The sequence below is a fragment of the Mustela putorius genome, unplaced genomic scaffold, assembly GCF_011764305.1.
Source record: "Mustela putorius furo isolate JIRA1106 unplaced genomic scaffold, ASM1176430v1.1 tig00003901_pilon_pilon_pilon, whole genome shotgun sequence".
Classification (NCBI taxonomy): domain Eukaryota; kingdom Metazoa; phylum Chordata; class Mammalia; order Carnivora; family Mustelidae; genus Mustela; species Mustela putorius.
In genome coordinates, this window is record NW_025422049.1 from 11778649 (window position 1) to 11795154 (window position 16506).

Here is a 16506-nt window from a genome sequence, read left to right on the forward strand (position 1 = left end):
CAGGGAGCCTGCTTCCTCCTCTCTCTATCTGCCTGCTTCTCTGCCTACTTATGATCTCTGTCTGTCAAATAAATAAATAAAATCTTAAAAAAAAAAAAGTTAAAAAAAAAAAGTCTTGATTTCAGGGTCATGAGGTCAAGCCCTGTGGTGGACTCTGTACTGGGCATATGGAACCTACTTAAAAAAAAACAAAATAAAAACTAGTTATTATCCTGTGAGCATTCTTATATTCATTTTAAATAATCAGATCTATAATAGTGTTTTTAAAGGCGGCAAGATACTCCATTTTAAGGATATACTATATTTTATCTAGCCTTTACCTATTGTTTGGGCATTTAAGTTGTTTCTAATTTTCTACTGTTTTAGATAATCCTTAAAAGTACATAATTTCTTATGTTTATTATGTTTATTTGGTTTCAAAAATTGCTAGAGATTGATTTCTTGGCTCAGTGTGTATGAACATTTTTCAGGAGCTTGATTCATATCGTCAAATTGCTTTCTAGACAGGTTACCTCATTTTGAAATCCCATCAGTGGTGTGTGGAAGTGTCTTGCCAACAGAGAACAATACTTTTAAAAGCCTTTAAATTTGATGAGCGAGTTATGATATCTTATTCTTTGCATTTCTTTTGATTGACGGTGAGGTTGAACATATTTTCATGTTCCTCTTGGTCTGGTAATTTTCATTTTTGAATCTGTTTATGTCGTTGCTGCAAGGTTTTACCTACGAGCTGTTGGTATCATTTTGCTTTTTGACAGACTGTAGTTTTATGTCGCTAAATCTAGAAATCTTTTCATTTGCGAATTATTCCCTTATTGAAGGCCTTGAAAGTCCTTCCCCATTTTAATATTAAGTGGATATTCACAAAATGTTTTTCTAGTTTTTTATGGTTCATTTTTGTTTATCGTTTTCTTCCATCTGGAATTTATTTTAGTAAAAGTTATGTGATGAGGCTATACCATTTGTCTTTTGAAAATAAAAGTTTTCCAAGAACCATTTAATAAATAATACTGCATGAATTCATAATGCCAAATTTACAGTGTAATAACTCTTACAAGGGTTGTAGTGTCGTTTTTAAGCATTACTTTGATGTTTGAATGTCATTGCACAGTTAATTGTCATTATTTCTTGGCGAAACTAAAACACTTAGCAGAATTTCCTATAACTGCATAGAGCAGCCCCCTCCTTTTTTTTTTTTTTTTTAAATAAAGTCCTATCCTTCCACGTGGCTTAATAGTTGTATGACTCACAGTTCCTTTCTCACTGAGCATGCATGTAATCTGCCTTCTGGTTAGCAGCTGTGGTTTCTTTCTCTTTGCAGCATCTGTTTTTGTTTGCACCCTTGATTCTCAAAGTTCCTGTGCTCAAAAAGAGATTTTCAGTATTGGTTGCTGTAGGCCGGTGAGGTCTGCTTGTTATTGTTTCTCATAATAGTTGTCTTTAAAGCATTTTCCTTCATTTTTTTTTCCAATATCTACTGACCTTTTTTCTCTCTCCACTGTACTTATGGTTAATGTTTTAACTCACTACAGAGTAGCTCAGAAATTCTGTTACCCATAGGTCTTACTCATGCAACAGGGCTTCGGAGTTATAGATGGACTTTCCTTTATCTTGTCCTGAATGACAGCACAACACCCTTCCAGGGAATACTGAATCAAGAAATCACCTGTCTTTGCAAGGCATCTGTTCAAAGCAGATGCCAGATCCATATAGGCTTGTCATTTCCCATCAGGCTCCAACATCAGAGTCTCTAATACTTCAAAGACACTCTCCATTCTTGCATCGACAAACAGCTGTGGTGCCTCCTGTTTTCTTGTTGCTTTTGTTTCTAGTCCTGACATTTCTTTCAGATGGAAAAATAGATAAGGAAGCATTAATATTTGAGAGCATATTAATGATATTTTACATACTGTAAATGTTTACATTTGAGTACTATCAATTACTAAAGAGAACAGAAAATTTAATTCTTAAAAATTTTTATATGAGGAAATATGCTTTTGAGTTGGTTGATTTTATCCACTCTCTAAAGACATAATTCTGGTATATATTTTCCTTGTTGTAAGAACAGAATATAATAATAAACTTCTCTTATTTTATTTTATGCATCTGTGAAAAAAATATATATATAGTTATGTGCAAGTTGATAATTTCCCCCTCATTTCTGTTGCTTACTTCTAGGGATTTTAGGTTGTTACAGAATATTTCTAATAGCTCTGAGATAGGGAGGAATAGTAATTGATTCTGGCAGTGTTTCATAGGTAGTAATCAGTAGAATCAGAATACAGTTCAGACCCAGTTTACTGCTCATCTGTTAAAGAAGTTACCCTTCCTTTTTCATTCCATCAGTCTTTGTGTGAACCTCATGATATACCCCAAGGATGATGCAGTATTGGTCCCACCACAACAGCTTTGTGAAAATTTAAATTTTACTAGAACTAAGTGGGGGTGATTCTTTTTGCATAGTTTCTTTCACTGAATGTTATTATCTAAGCAGATTGTATTTGGTGCTAGAGTGAAACAGTAATTGGGATTGCTTAGGTTTGGTGTCTGAGTGGGCTTTTTACCTACATTAACACCTGCTAGGGCTTAATAGAATTTTGTTTGGATAAATGAGTCCAGTCAGAATGCTGCCCAGGAAATAAGGAGAATGGGGCCTGGAAGGCAAAGATCAGGATTTGCCTGCCTCTATGACAGACAGTAAGTACAGGACTACAGAGAATGTGACCATTAAGGTAACTATTTTACCTTGTATATTCTCTGTAGTGAGGCTGCAACTTCCAATCCCGCTTGATAAGGAATGTACATGGTACTGTTGGGAGATAATTTTCCATGGGCTTCCATGTTTCTGCAGATCTTGCGAATGCGACACTAATTGTCCTTTGCTCAGGACTGACTTTTGGAAGAATGAGATAGTTTCTCTCTGCAAAGCAAAGGACAGTCATGCTTACTATCTAGTAAACTAAAGATAATGTCTCCCTTTGAACAAAGTGTGTGCTGGCTTATTGTCTATTATAAAGATTTGGGTTCCTCTAGCTTAGAGTTTGTCTCCTATTATGTGTTCTAGTATGTGGGTCAACATTCATCTATACCCATCTATGTTACCCCTGTGGGATTTGGAAGGCGCAAGGAGAACTGATAAAACTTTGCTGCTTATGCCACTTGCTATGCTATGAGTAATAAAGTCCTTTGTCTCACATAGGAATCTCATGCCTTCTGCCAGCACCTGTACAACCGTCTTAGGCTAACTTGTTGGCTTACAAGTAGGGTAAAGTCTCAGATATTTCAGAGTTTTTAGCAGGTACTCAGGACAGTGGTTTTGCCTGTAAGATGTTACGTCTCTTCTGGAGAAACTTGTTTAATGTTCTTTAATCCTTGTTTATTGAACTGGTTTAAACTTCTGAAAAATTAATAAGGGTCTACTCTTTAAGGAGCCAAGAACAGTTCTGAATTGGTAAATTACAAACAGCTGAGAGCTTTAAGTGGTGTTCATTATTTATTTTTAAAGATTTTATTTATTTTATTTGACAGACAGAGATTACAAGTAGGCAGAGAGGCAGGCAGAGGGGAGGGGGGAGCAGGTTCCCTGCTGAGCAGAGAGCCCGATGCAGGGCTCTATCCCAGGACCCTGGGATCATGACCTGAGCCGAAGGCAGAGGCTTTAACCCACTGAGCCATCCAGGTGCCCCCATTATTTTTTAATTAAAAATTGGACTTGAAGTCAAGTTTATGTTCTTTCTATTGCAAGAAGCAACCTAAAATACGAATGTGGCAAGGAGACTAAGAATCTCTCTGACCCTGCATTGTGATTCTAGTGGAACAGAATATTTGAAATTTGGGACACGAAATCACAAAAGTATGTTGGAGGAGTGGAAAAGCACACCTAGAACATGGGCTTTGAAGTAACACCTCAGTTTGGAACCCTGGTGTTGTCAGTTTATACTAGTTTTTAGCACTGGGCATACTATTCAATCTGTCTTTGATTCATATATATAATGTGGAATAATAGCTACCTCATAAGGGTGTTATGAGGATTAGACATAATTATGCAAAGCCTGTAGCACTGTGATCTTGGATATGTGGTGTGTGTTGGGGGAACAGAGAGAGACAGAGAGAAATAGAAATAGTCACCCCAGTTCCACTTAAGTTATTGTTGTGAATTTAGAGTTCTCATTTCAAATTATTTCTCCACTTACCTGGCATGTTTCTTTTTTTAAAAAAAATTTTTATTACATAAGCTCTACTCCCAGTGTGGAGCTTGAACTCGCAACTCTGAGATGAAAGTCCTATGCTCTATTGACTGAATCAGCCAGGTTCCTGTTCCTCATGTTTCCTTAAGCAGAAAAAAAAATTTTTTAAAAAGATTTTATTTATTCATTTGAGAGAGAGAGAGACACAGAGAGAGCGAGCACACATAAGCAGCGGGAGAGGCAGAGGAAGGAGAAGCAGAGTCCCTGCTGATCTGGGAGCCCAATGTTGGGCTTGATCCCAGGACTCCAGGATCATGACCTGAGTTGAAGGCAGACACCTAACCATCTGAGTGACCCAGATGCCCCAAGCAGAAAATTCTATGACGATATCTCTGTTACTGATGAGAATGTGTTCCAGCAACACACTTCCATTATTAGAAATTTTTCCAGAAGTAGAAATGTATCAGATTTTCAAACATTTTCTACAGTTTTTTTTTAAATAAGAGGGACTATAGCAATCTATATCATTAAATATCACCTAAAGAAGACTCACGCATTTTCGTTTAAGTTACAACAATTTGTGACAAAAACCGTACTTTCTTTTGTACATGGAATAAAATAAAACTATAATTAGTATAATTAATATAGTGTAATAGTATAATTTCTGAAAGTCGTTTTCTATGCCTACCTTGGCTGAAATGCTAGCCTGTGGGCCAGGAATTGCACTGGGTGGCATATGGACCCGTCTGTGGCTGCTGTGGCTGCAGGTTGGGAGGCAACAAACAGATTTCCATTCCATCTGACTCCTCTCCTTCCTTTCCCTAGCTTCATTTGACATCTGATGCTCAAGAGTGATACAGAATGTAATTTAGATGAGATTATTTAAAATGATCTCTTAACATCTTTAAAAGCCTCCTAGCAGTTTCACAAGGAGGGTTTTGAAGGAAGGCAGGAAACGGCACAGCATTCTGTCTGCTGTTGAGCTGTTGCCAATACTGCTTGATATGATTTATAATTGAAGCAGGACAAAAGAAAAATGATTCAATGGTTATAAAGATGCTTATTGGCAAGGGTACTAATTAATTGAGATATAAACTTACTACTTAAGAGAAAAAAATACACAACTATTTAATTTAAAAAACTTTGCAGACATTCTCTCATTGATTGTGATAAACTGATTTTATGAGAAGTGTGTTAGTTTCCTATGTCTGCTGTAGGAAATTACCACAAACTTGGTGGTTTAAAATAACAGAAGTTTAGGGATGCCTGGGTGGCTCAGTTGGTTAAGTGTCTACTTTTGGCTCAGATCATGATCCCAGGGTCCTGGAATCAAGTCCTGCATTGGGCTCCTTGCTCTCAGCGGGGAGCCTGCTTCTCCCTCTGCCTGCTGCTTCCGCTTCTTATGCTCTCTCTCCCTCTCTCTGACAAATAAATAAATAAAAAATCTTTAAAAAATTAAAATAAAACAACAGAAGTTTACTTTTTTTTACAGTTCTGGAGACCAGAATATGACATGACTCTTATAGGGCTAAAATCAAGTTTTGGCAATGCTGTTTGCCCTCCAGAGGCTCTACGGGAGAATTCTTTCCTTGCCTCTTGCAGCATTTGGCAACTGCTGGCATTCTTGGCTGCATCACATTCCAGTATCTCCTCCAACTTCACCATGGCTTTCTCCTCAGTGTGTCTGTCTAATCTCCCTCTGCCCTCCTCTTGTAAGGATTTGTGTGATAGCAGTTAGGACCCACCTGGGTCAATCAGGATAATCTCAATGCGAGATTCTTAATTATATCTGCACAGTTTTACCGTATAAGCCAGTATTCACAGGAATTAGGACCTGATATCTTCGAGGGCCACCATTCAACTCACTTCAGGAAAATAAGCAACAGATTTTCATTTTCTCTTTTTGTGTGTGTGGGAAAGGTGAAACATCTTTATAATGGTCTTTTCCCAAGTCCTGCTTGTCTCCAAAGAAGGCAGGCATTAAGGCTGTTGTGAAATGAGTGTTTCCATAAAGAATAAATTAAGTTTGTTTTTTCATCTTTAGATGGAACCATATTATATACAATACCAATTTTGCATGTTTTCTTGAGTATAATATGTTACTAGTCCTATAATTCAGTTGCCCTAGTGTACCTGTTAATTAAATGATTTTTAATGTAAAAATTCCTTTTTGGTTTAATTGTACATCACAAGATAAAAAAATTTAAGAGTTTAAATTTTATCTGTTATATCTATATAGAAGTTAATTTTCACTTTTTTGAAGGAAAAGATGAGATGCTGTTAGTGTGAGATATTTAAAGAAATTAAGATACAGAATGTTTTGTATTATTCCCTATCTTTCTTTCCGTGTTTGTATTTTTCTTTTGGCACTGTTACTCTGTTTACCTAGTTCTTAGAAAGGATGTTTATACAGATTTAAAATCTGAAAAATCCTAGAACAAGATTTCCTTAATTAAGGGCTTTATAATAGCTTGAGTTTTAATTTTGAGTTTATTATGCTTTATTTGATTTCACCCAGTTAAGTTAGAATAATAATTAATTGTAATTTTAAGTGGTGTTTACTAAGTAAATAAATATATTAGCTCATCTAGAAAATAGTTTATTATTGCAAATTTAATTAGATTCCCTAAGGGAATTCATATATTACTTGGTAATTTAACTAAATTATCTTTTTTTTAGAGGGGAAAGAACATAAAGCCTCACACAATATGTAAATTATTAAAATAATGTTCATAGTATTTAAATTATTTTATTAAAATCACTGTTATTAATACTGATATTTTGTCTTTTTTATATTGTCAAATAAATTGTACACTCATTTTATTTCTGTTTGGGGCTACAGTTATGCATCACACCAACAATTAGTTTGTCTGCTGATAAAACAAATCAAGAGTAGGATTATGATTGGGGCGCCTGAGTGGCTCCGTTGGTTGAGTGTCTGCCTTCTGCTCAGGTCATGATCCAGGAATCCTGGGATCGAGTCCTGCATCGGACTCCTGCTTGGCAGGGAGTCTGCTTCTCCCTCTGCCTACCGCTCTCCTCTCCGTGCTTGTGCTCGCTCTCTCTCTCTCTCTCATTGTATCTCAAATAAATAAATAAAATCTTTAAAAAAAAAAGAATAGGATTATGACTGCTTTTATCTTATAGCTGAACAAATAGTACTTTTGATGTTTTTTCCCCATCAGTGCTTGAAACACTCTTTATATGGTTATTGTGCTTTCTTTTGACCATTATATTTAGTCTTCTCTGCTTGCTTTTTTCCTCTCGACTTAGCTTGTAGATACTGGCTGTCCCGATGGCCCATTCTTGAACTCTTTCCAACTCAGTACTATGATGTTAGGTGATGTCTTCCATTTCTTGATTTTATAGTACTAACCATATTCCCAGAACCTTAAATTTTATATATCCATCCCAGACCTCATGTCAGAGATCTATAATCATCTGACTAACCCCTCCATTGACTCTCTTTCAGATATCTCACATTATACAAATAGATGATTGAATCTTTGATTTTAACTTCTGCTTCAAAAAACAAAAAACTCTCACCAGCAACAGCAACAAAAACAAAAATCTCGTTCAACCCCCACCTCTTTTATTAAATAGCCTCTTACTTATTCCACATAGACAGTCACTTGCCCAATATCTAAGTACTAATACAAAAATATATTTCAAAATCTAATTTTCTTAGACTCATTCTTGTGATCTTAATTTAAACTACCATCATCTATCTCTAGGACTTTATTATTTATGGGTCTATAATGCTAGCTATTATACAGAATAATGAACTGGGCATAATTTTATTTTAGGTTTTCAGATTAATTGTAAACAGTAATTTTTCAACTCCTAGGATTTTGAAGTTACAAGAGTTAAGAGGTTAAACCCTAAATGTAAAAGAAACATCCTAAATTTAAAAAAAATAATGATTTAACTTTTCCTCCTCAGTAGAACTGCCTGATGCTTGGTTGTTCAGAGGAGGTAAGCCAGGATATTGAGAAACTTCTGTTTCAAGTTCAGATTTTGGTTTCTAGTAATTCCGTCTGTCCTTTTATTTAGTCATTTAGAATCTTATGGTGGTAGGAAGACAAATCAAATTAATTCTCAAATAATCATAACTAATTTTTTTTGCCTATTATAAAATTTTATATTAGGTGAGTGTGTGTTTGCACTCACATAAACATATATTAATACATTTATATTAGTATTCTGAATAGGGAATTTACTATATTGCTAAGTAAATAGGTCTCATCCCTTAGGGTAAGGAAGTTAGAAATTGGTAGGAGACTTCTTGTGAGGGCAGAACACAAGTTGAATGATGTATGGTGGGTTAATGTACACCATAGATGTTCTTCCTGACAGAGGTAAATAATATTCTTATTTTTTAACCAAATATAATGAATTAATGTAAGCAAAATATATATCTATGATGAGGTAGCAGTGGTTCTCAACAGGTTGAAGGGGCATTTGAACTCCAGGGGACATTTTTTGTCTGTCATGATTAGAGGGTTTTAATGGCATCTGGTGGCTAAGTGCTGGGGATGCTGCTAAATATCCTACAATACCCAGGATAGCCCTACACAACAAATCGTCATAGAGCCTAAAATGGCAGTAGTGCTTCAGTTAAGAAACTCTTTTAGGATATTTTTTCCAACCTGCCACATACTTGTTGTCTTAAGTATTTTTCAAAATTTCATTTAACTAACCTTTAAAAGAGGTGTAAATAGTTATAATAATTCCATGATTTTATTTTTGTCAAAACTGAAATGATTGGAAGTATATTTGTGTGTACTTGGAATAGTAAGGAATCGAGAATGAATACCAGGTTTCTGGCTTGCACAATGGAACAGGAGGATGTTGGTGACATTATCTGAGATAAGAGAAACAGATGTGTGGAAGAAGATTTTCAGTTCAGATTTTGCAGAATTTGTACAGACTTTGTACAATTTGAGGTGTCTGAGAGATATCAAGAGAAATTGTGAAGATCAGAACATAGGTGTTCAGACATAGCTTTAATTTGAAATCTGTTGATATATAAATATAATTTAACCCTGGGATTGGATGAAATCACCCAGTAAAGTGTACATCTTAAGAAGGAAAGGGTACCTTGTCACAGCTCTTAGGAACATCAACATTCACAATACAGGGGAAAATCCAGCAAGAGACTAAGAAGTAGCCAGAGAGATAATAAGTGATGCAGAAGCGTAGTCTCCCAAGCCAAGAGAAAGGAAATTCTTCCAGTTAGATGAGTCGTTATTTATACAGAGGCTGTTGTGACCTAGGTGGGCAGGAAGTGATTAGAAACCCATTTACAGTGGGTTGAGAAATCCATGGTAAGTAAAAAATTTAGTTGTGTTGTTGGTTTATGTAAGTTTGGCTGTGAAGGAGGAAGAGGTAGAGGCGGACGTGGGATCTGGGGAGGATTTTTTGTGGTTTTGAAAAGATCAGAGAGAATTCCTCATTGGTATTTTAAAGATAAATTCTAAAGATATCAAAGCATATGAAGTACAATTTGTTAATAAACAAGCTTTTAATGAGGATATATATATTTAAGATTTTGTTTATTTACTTGAGAGTGTGAGCGAGAGGGAGCACAAGCTGGGGAAGGGACAGAGAGAGAAGGAGGAGCAGACTCCTCACTGAACAAGGAGCCCGATATGGGACTCTATCCCAGGATCCTAGGATTATGACCTGAACAGAAGGCAGATGCTTAACTGAGTAAACCATGCAGGTGCCCTAAATGAGTATATTTCTATATGACTTTTTTGCCTTCATGGTCATGGTGGATGATATTTTATAGTATGTATTTGCAAAAGATTTTATTTATTAGAGAAATAGAGAAAGAGAGAGAGCAGGGGAGAAGCAGAAATAGAAGGATAAGCTGACTCTATCTTGATCTCAGAACTCTAAGATCACGACCTGAGCTGAAATCAAGAGTTGGACGCTTAACTGACTGGGCCACCCAGGTGCCCCAATATTTTATAATACTTTATGTACATATGTATGTACATATATAAACTCTATGCCCAATGTGGGGCTTGAACTCAACAATACTGAGATCAAGAATCACACGCTCTACCAACTGAGCCTGCCAGGTGCCTCATATTTTATTATATTTTAAATAGTTGATTAGATGCTGAGTGATTCAGCAAGTATGAAAATAGTTCTGTTAATTATAATAGATACTGTATATGTTTGGCACTCAAATATTACTTTTCTTTTTCAGATCTTTCAAGAAATCGCTTTACAGAAATTCCTTCCGATGTCTGGTTATTTGCACCTCTTGAGACGTTAAATTTATATCATAATTGCATCAAAACCATTCCTGAAGCCATTAAAAACCTGCAGATGTTAACATACCTTAACATTAGGTAAGGAAACATTTTGGGGGGTAGATTTTGTTTTTTATTACATTTCTAATCCTTTTTAGTAATAAAGGAATGTGTTTGGTTTGGCTGTGTAACCTATATTTATCTCAACAGTACCTTATTTGTATTTGTTATACCTTAACATTACTTTATAGGTGTTTGGTCTTGTTCTTGAGAGCAGTGCTTCTCATCCCAGCCTTTAATCTTCCCAGGAGTCACATGGGGATTAAAACATCTGATTGCATAGCTCTGCAGTGGGGCCTGCATTTCTAACAAGCCCCTAGTAATGCCAGGCTTTATTTAGATCAGAAATATTTTACTGAAATCATAGCACCACTATGCAGATTTATTTATATGCATTTTCTGTTAAAGTGAAACATTATAAAGAAACAGTTCTTGAGCTATAGTGTTCACTCTTGTGAGTTCTCCTTGCTACTTTAAGGATGGATGGGTTGGGTTGGGAGTGTTGGAATTTTAGGAAGTAGATGAAGGTGTTAATACTTAATAGATGCTTACTGTGTGCCAGACAATGTTACAAATACCTTATCCATATTACCTCATCTCCTCTTCACAACTGCATTTTGAAAGAGGTACTCTTTATTTATTTATTTATTTATTTATTTATTTTTAAAGATTTTACTTACTTGAGGGGTGCCTGGGTGGTTCAGTTGTTAAGCTTCTGCCTTCCACTCAGGTCATGATCCCAGGGTCTGGTGATTGAGAGCCCCGCCCAGTGGGGAACCTGCTGCTTCTCCCTTTCCCTCTGCCTGCCCTCTCTCTGCTGCTACTCCTGCTTATGCACTCTGTACTCTCTTTCTCTTTGTCAAATAAATAAAGTCTTTTCTTTTTTTTAAAGGACCACTTTCTTTTTTTTTTTGTTTTCTTTTGTTTTTCTTTAATTGTAAGTGTTCATTTCTTCCCTCTCCTTAACAAAGTTACAGTGTCTGAATTCCCATACAGGGAGGTGGTAAATATAATTAATGTATATAAATAATAATGGTCCTTTCTTACTGTGATACATTAATCCTTCTATTTGTCTCCCCCAGTGATGTCACCTGGCAGTACATACTCTTTTTTAACTGAATCTTTATACCTTAAAATGTGTGAATTCCTTTCATAGATATTAGTCATTTGGGTTGCTCTTTTCTCCAATTCTCTAATCTGCTTGGCCTGGCTTGGGGAGAGGTTTTGAGGCAAGTGAGGTACTTTGAAGTGTTGTCTTTATTTTTGTTTCACTTTGTTCTCTTATGGAAAAAAGTGATTTGTCAAAAATTGAATTATATTCCTATACTAACAGAAATGTATGGTTATCTTAAAATAGTTCTACTAAAACTTTCTCTGATTCCTGTTTGGATCTTTATTTATGTATTTTAAAAAATATTTTACGTATTTATTTTTATGAGAGAGAGAGAGCGCGCGTGTGTGCGCATACAAGAGAGCAGGGGGGTGGGGTAGAGGGAGAAGCAGACTTCCCCCTGAGCAGAGATCCCAATGCTAGACTTGAATGCAGGACCCTGGGATCATGACTTGAGCAGAAGGCAGATGCTTAACCGACTGAGCCACCAGGAGCCCCATTTTGATCTTTAAAAATTGTCTCCAGGGGTATTTGTTTATAGTCACAAACGTTTTTGAACAAACTTTATTGAAATAACATTAGTCTTCATTTCGACTTCCTTTGTCTCTAAAACATGGCAAAAAAGTGAAAATTGATGACTTATTAGCTGCGTATAAAAAAATTCAATTCTGGAGAAAGCTGACTGCTAACTCAATGAACCTGCTTCTTAAAGTAAGAAAATAGGCCAATTTTTTAAAAAGTAAGCTCTAGGCCCATCCTGGTGCTTGAACTCATGACCCCTCAGATCAAAGGTCACACGTTCTACTGACTAACAGCCACGTGCCCCCCCAAATAGGCCAATTTTTAATCTTTTTTTGGTCTGAAGGAGATTAGAATAAATTTGTATGTATCATTACTCTTCCCACTTTATTTTTTATTTTGTTTTTTATTTTGGTGAAAATATCTTGAGAAACTTCTAAGATGGTTTTTCAGCTCTCTCTTTCTGTATAATACTCCCTTGTGTGCTCTACATTGGCTACTTTCCCAAGGATCTTGTTTGATTCTGAAAGTGTCAAGAGTTGTAACAAGCACCTGACATTCTAGCAGCCTGGCCAGGATTGTGGTCTAGGGCCATTGTCTTTTCTTTTCTTTTTTTTATTTTTAAAAGCTTGTGCCTTGTGATTAAAGCCAGTATAGTGTTTCTGAATGTCCTCAGGTCTTAATGTTCTTCCTTGGGGTAATACTAAGTTATTTTTTTGCTGTGTGTGTTACACAAAATGCTGGGTACAGGTCTATAAATGCCACTTTGAGGGGCATCTGGGCAGCTCAGTTGGTTAACCGTCTGCCTTCTGCTCAGGTCATGATCCCAGGGTCCTGGGATTGAGCCCCACATCAGGCTCCCTGCTCAGCAAGAAGCCTGATTCTCTCTCTCCCATTGCCTGTCACTCCCCTTGCTTGTGCTCTCTCTGTCAAATAAATAAATAAAATCTTTCTTTTTAAAGATTTTATTTATTTATTTGACAGAGACCACAAGTAGGCAGAGAGGCAGGCAGAGAGATAGGGGGAAGCAGGCTCCCCACTGAGCAGAGAGCCCAATGCAGGGCTTGATCCTAGGACCCTGAGATCATGACCTGAGCCAAAGGCAGAGGCTTAACACAGTGAGCCACCCAGGCACCCCAAATAAAATCTTAAAAAAAATAGCACTTTGAAAAGCAGGAAAAATAACTTATTTTTGTGAATACCTAATAATATGTAAATGTAATGGTATACTTTATATTTTTTGGTGGGACTATTATCTTAGTCTGTTTGGGCTGCTATGACAGAATACATGTATTGGGTACCTTGCTCCCGAAACAATCTACACATTTAATGCAATCCCTATCAAAATACTCCCAGCATTTTTCACAGAGCTAGACCAAACAGTCCTAACATTTGTTCAGGACTACAAAAAATTCTAAATAGCCAAAGCAATCCTGAAAAAGAAAAGCAAAGCTAGAGGCATCATGATTCTAGACTTAAGCTCTATTAAAAAACTTCAGTCATCAAGACAGCATGGTATTGGCAGAAACACACATAGATCAATGGAAAAATAGAAAACCCAGAAACGGACCCACAGTTGTATGTTGAACTAATCTTCAACAAAGTGGGAAAGAACATCCAATGGAAAATAGTCTCTTCAACAAATAGTGTTGGGAAAACTGGACAGCAACATGCAGAATGAAACTGGGCCATTTTCTTATACCATACACAAAAATAAATTCAAAATGGATGAAAGACATGAGACAGGAAACTACCAAAATCCTAGAGGAGAACGCAGGCAGAAACCTCTTTGACCTTAGCCATTTCAGCTTCTTACTATGTATTGGGTGCCTTATAAACAACAGAAGCTTATTTTTCATGTTTCTGGAAGCTGAGACATCCAAGATCAAGTCACCAGCAGATTCGGTGTCTCATTGAGGACCTGCTTCCTGGTTGATAGGCAGCCATCTCCTAGCTGTCCTCACTTGGTAGAGGGAGCAAGGGAGCTCTCTGAGGTGTTTTTACACTTGATCTTAGCCAAAGTCCAAGAAGCGATCTTTGAGGTATTTTTTACAAGGGCACTAAACCTGTTCATGAAGGCTCCACCATTATGACCTAATCACCCCCCAAAGGCTCCACTTAAAAATATCATCACATTGGGATTAGGTTTCAACATTATAAATTTGTGGGGGACACAAATATTGAGTCTATAGCAGGGGTCATTTGGTCACTCTGTATTGGTGTATAAATTTGACCCACAGTAGGTTGAGGGTAAGGACCTCAGAGCCATATTGTCCAGATTAGAATCCTGGCTCTCTTATTTATAAGCAGTGTGACTTTGAGCAGTTTGCTTAATCTCTCTCTCTTTTTTTTTTCCATTTTATTTTTTAAAATTTATTTTATTTTTATTTATTAACATATAATGTATTAGGCCCAGGGATACAGGTCTGTGAATCATCAGGTTTACACATGTCACAGCACTCCCATAGCACGTACCCTCTCCAATGTCCATAACCCAACCACCCTCTCCTTACCCCCTGCCCCCGGCAACCCTCAGTGCTTAATCTCTTTTTGACTGATTCTTCCTCTATAAAATGGGCATCATGATATGCTCTGTTTTCTTAAAGTTGGTTGTTGTGACATTAGTGGAGTTAATTCATGTGAGGTGCTCTGAACATGGCTTGACACATAGTAAACAATACATGTTAGTTGTTTTTATATTTAAGTGTATCCATAGAGATAGGAATGTTTTATCAACTTGGAACTTAGGTAAAGGTGTTAGTGGGCTATTCTACTGTAAACCCATAAGAGAAGGGAGTGGGGGCACCTGGGTGGTTCAGTGGTTGGTGCCGGCCTTCGGCTCCGGTCATGATCCCATGGTCCTGGGATCTAAGCCCACATCAGGCTCCCTGCTTGGTGGGAAGTCTGTTTCTCCCTCTCCCACTCCCTCTGCTTGTGTTTCCTCTCTGTCTCTCTCTCTCTCTCTCTCTCTGTCAAATAAATAAATAAATAATCTTTTAAAAAAGAAAAAGAAAAAGAAAAGGGAGTGGATTAGGGTTTCACATGTCTTTGAAGATGTAGTTCTATTAAATTCTTTCATAGATTTGATCTTAGTGCATGCAAACTTATCCTTAGAACCTTTCCTTTGTTAGAGGCATGGAGGTATTGAATGCAGTGAAATGATACCAGAGAACAAGGTTCTGACATTTTCTAACTCAGAATGATTTTGCGTTTTGAGAACTGATGAGATAATATCATAGGTAACAACACAAGCTTTGCAAACGTTTGTGACTGGGCAAATCCCTTAGCTAGTTTTACCCTTTGTTTTCTTATGTGTATAATAGAGATAATAGTACTGCCTGTCTTAAGGGGTTACTGTGAGTATTAAATGAGATAGTGCATTTAAGGATTTTAGTGTGTTATAGAGTAAATGCTCATTAAATGACAGTCATTATCTGGTGAAAGCTTTTTCTCTTTTGAGGTGATTTGTTCACCTCAACATAATGTGGGAGATTTCAGACATATCTAATAATGAGACTTTCTTTTTCTTTTCAGTCGAAATCTTTTATCAACATTGCCAAAATACCTATTTGATCTTCCCCTTAAAGTTTTGGTCATCAGTAATAATAAACTGGTATCCATTCCAGAAGAAATTGGGAAGTTAAAAGACTTAATGGAATTGGTGAGTAAAATAATTGCATTGACACATGCCTTTATATTTTGGAAGATTGCTCTTTATGGAATTTCAGTGTAATTTTTTTTTTTTTAAAGAATAACTTTGTATACACTTATGTTTACCTTAGTAAAATTTTGAGATGCCATTGCTTATGTCTGATTTTAGCTCACAGCCACAATAAAAGCCTGGTTATTTTTAGTCCCAGTGAGTCGAAAGGTTTGCTTGTAAGTGTTAAGAAATGCTTTTCAAACCAATAAGCATTTGTCTATTCATTTTGGGGACAATAAAGGTCTTAGACCAGGAAAAGATATCTTTTTTAAAAGGTTTTACAGGGCTACTATGAAATCCTTAGAGAAGTGATAAAGGAAGAGAGTACAATGCCTGCAAACAATAGAATGAACAAAATAACTCTTCCTCTTCTATATTCTCATGTGATTTTATAACACTTGGGAACCAAGATAAATGAAGAGATGCCATTATATACAATTAATTGTAGAAATATAGGAATAATTTAATTACCTTGAACAGAACATTTAAGGTATTAAAGGATATTGAACTTTGAGAGAAACATATTCTCAAAGCATTGACCTTTTCTCATCTTTCTGTTACTTCTGTAGGGGGACGAGGACAGGTCATCCCAAGATGGGCTACTTTGGCATGATTATTTTGAGTTGAAAGCAATCAAACCAAGATTTAGGAAAAGCTCTT

General features: G+C 36.4%; 1 protein-coding gene across 6 annotated transcripts in view; it reads left to right on the plus strand.

Annotated features, from left to right (window-relative positions):
• LRCH2 (leucine rich repeats and calponin homology domain containing 2) overlaps window positions 1-16506 on the plus strand; it is a 103944-nt gene that overhangs the window by 22740 nt on the left and 64698 nt on the right. For all 6 annotated transcript variants that reach the window (XM_045068311.1, XM_045068312.1, XM_004777536.3 and 3 more), the window contains exons 2-3: window positions 10408-10552; window positions 15678-15804. In XM_045068311.1, coding sequence (XP_044924246.1) covers window positions 10408-10552; window positions 15678-15804 — 272 coding nt within the window. The remainder of the gene's footprint in view (window positions 1-10407; window positions 10553-15677; window positions 15805-16506) is intronic.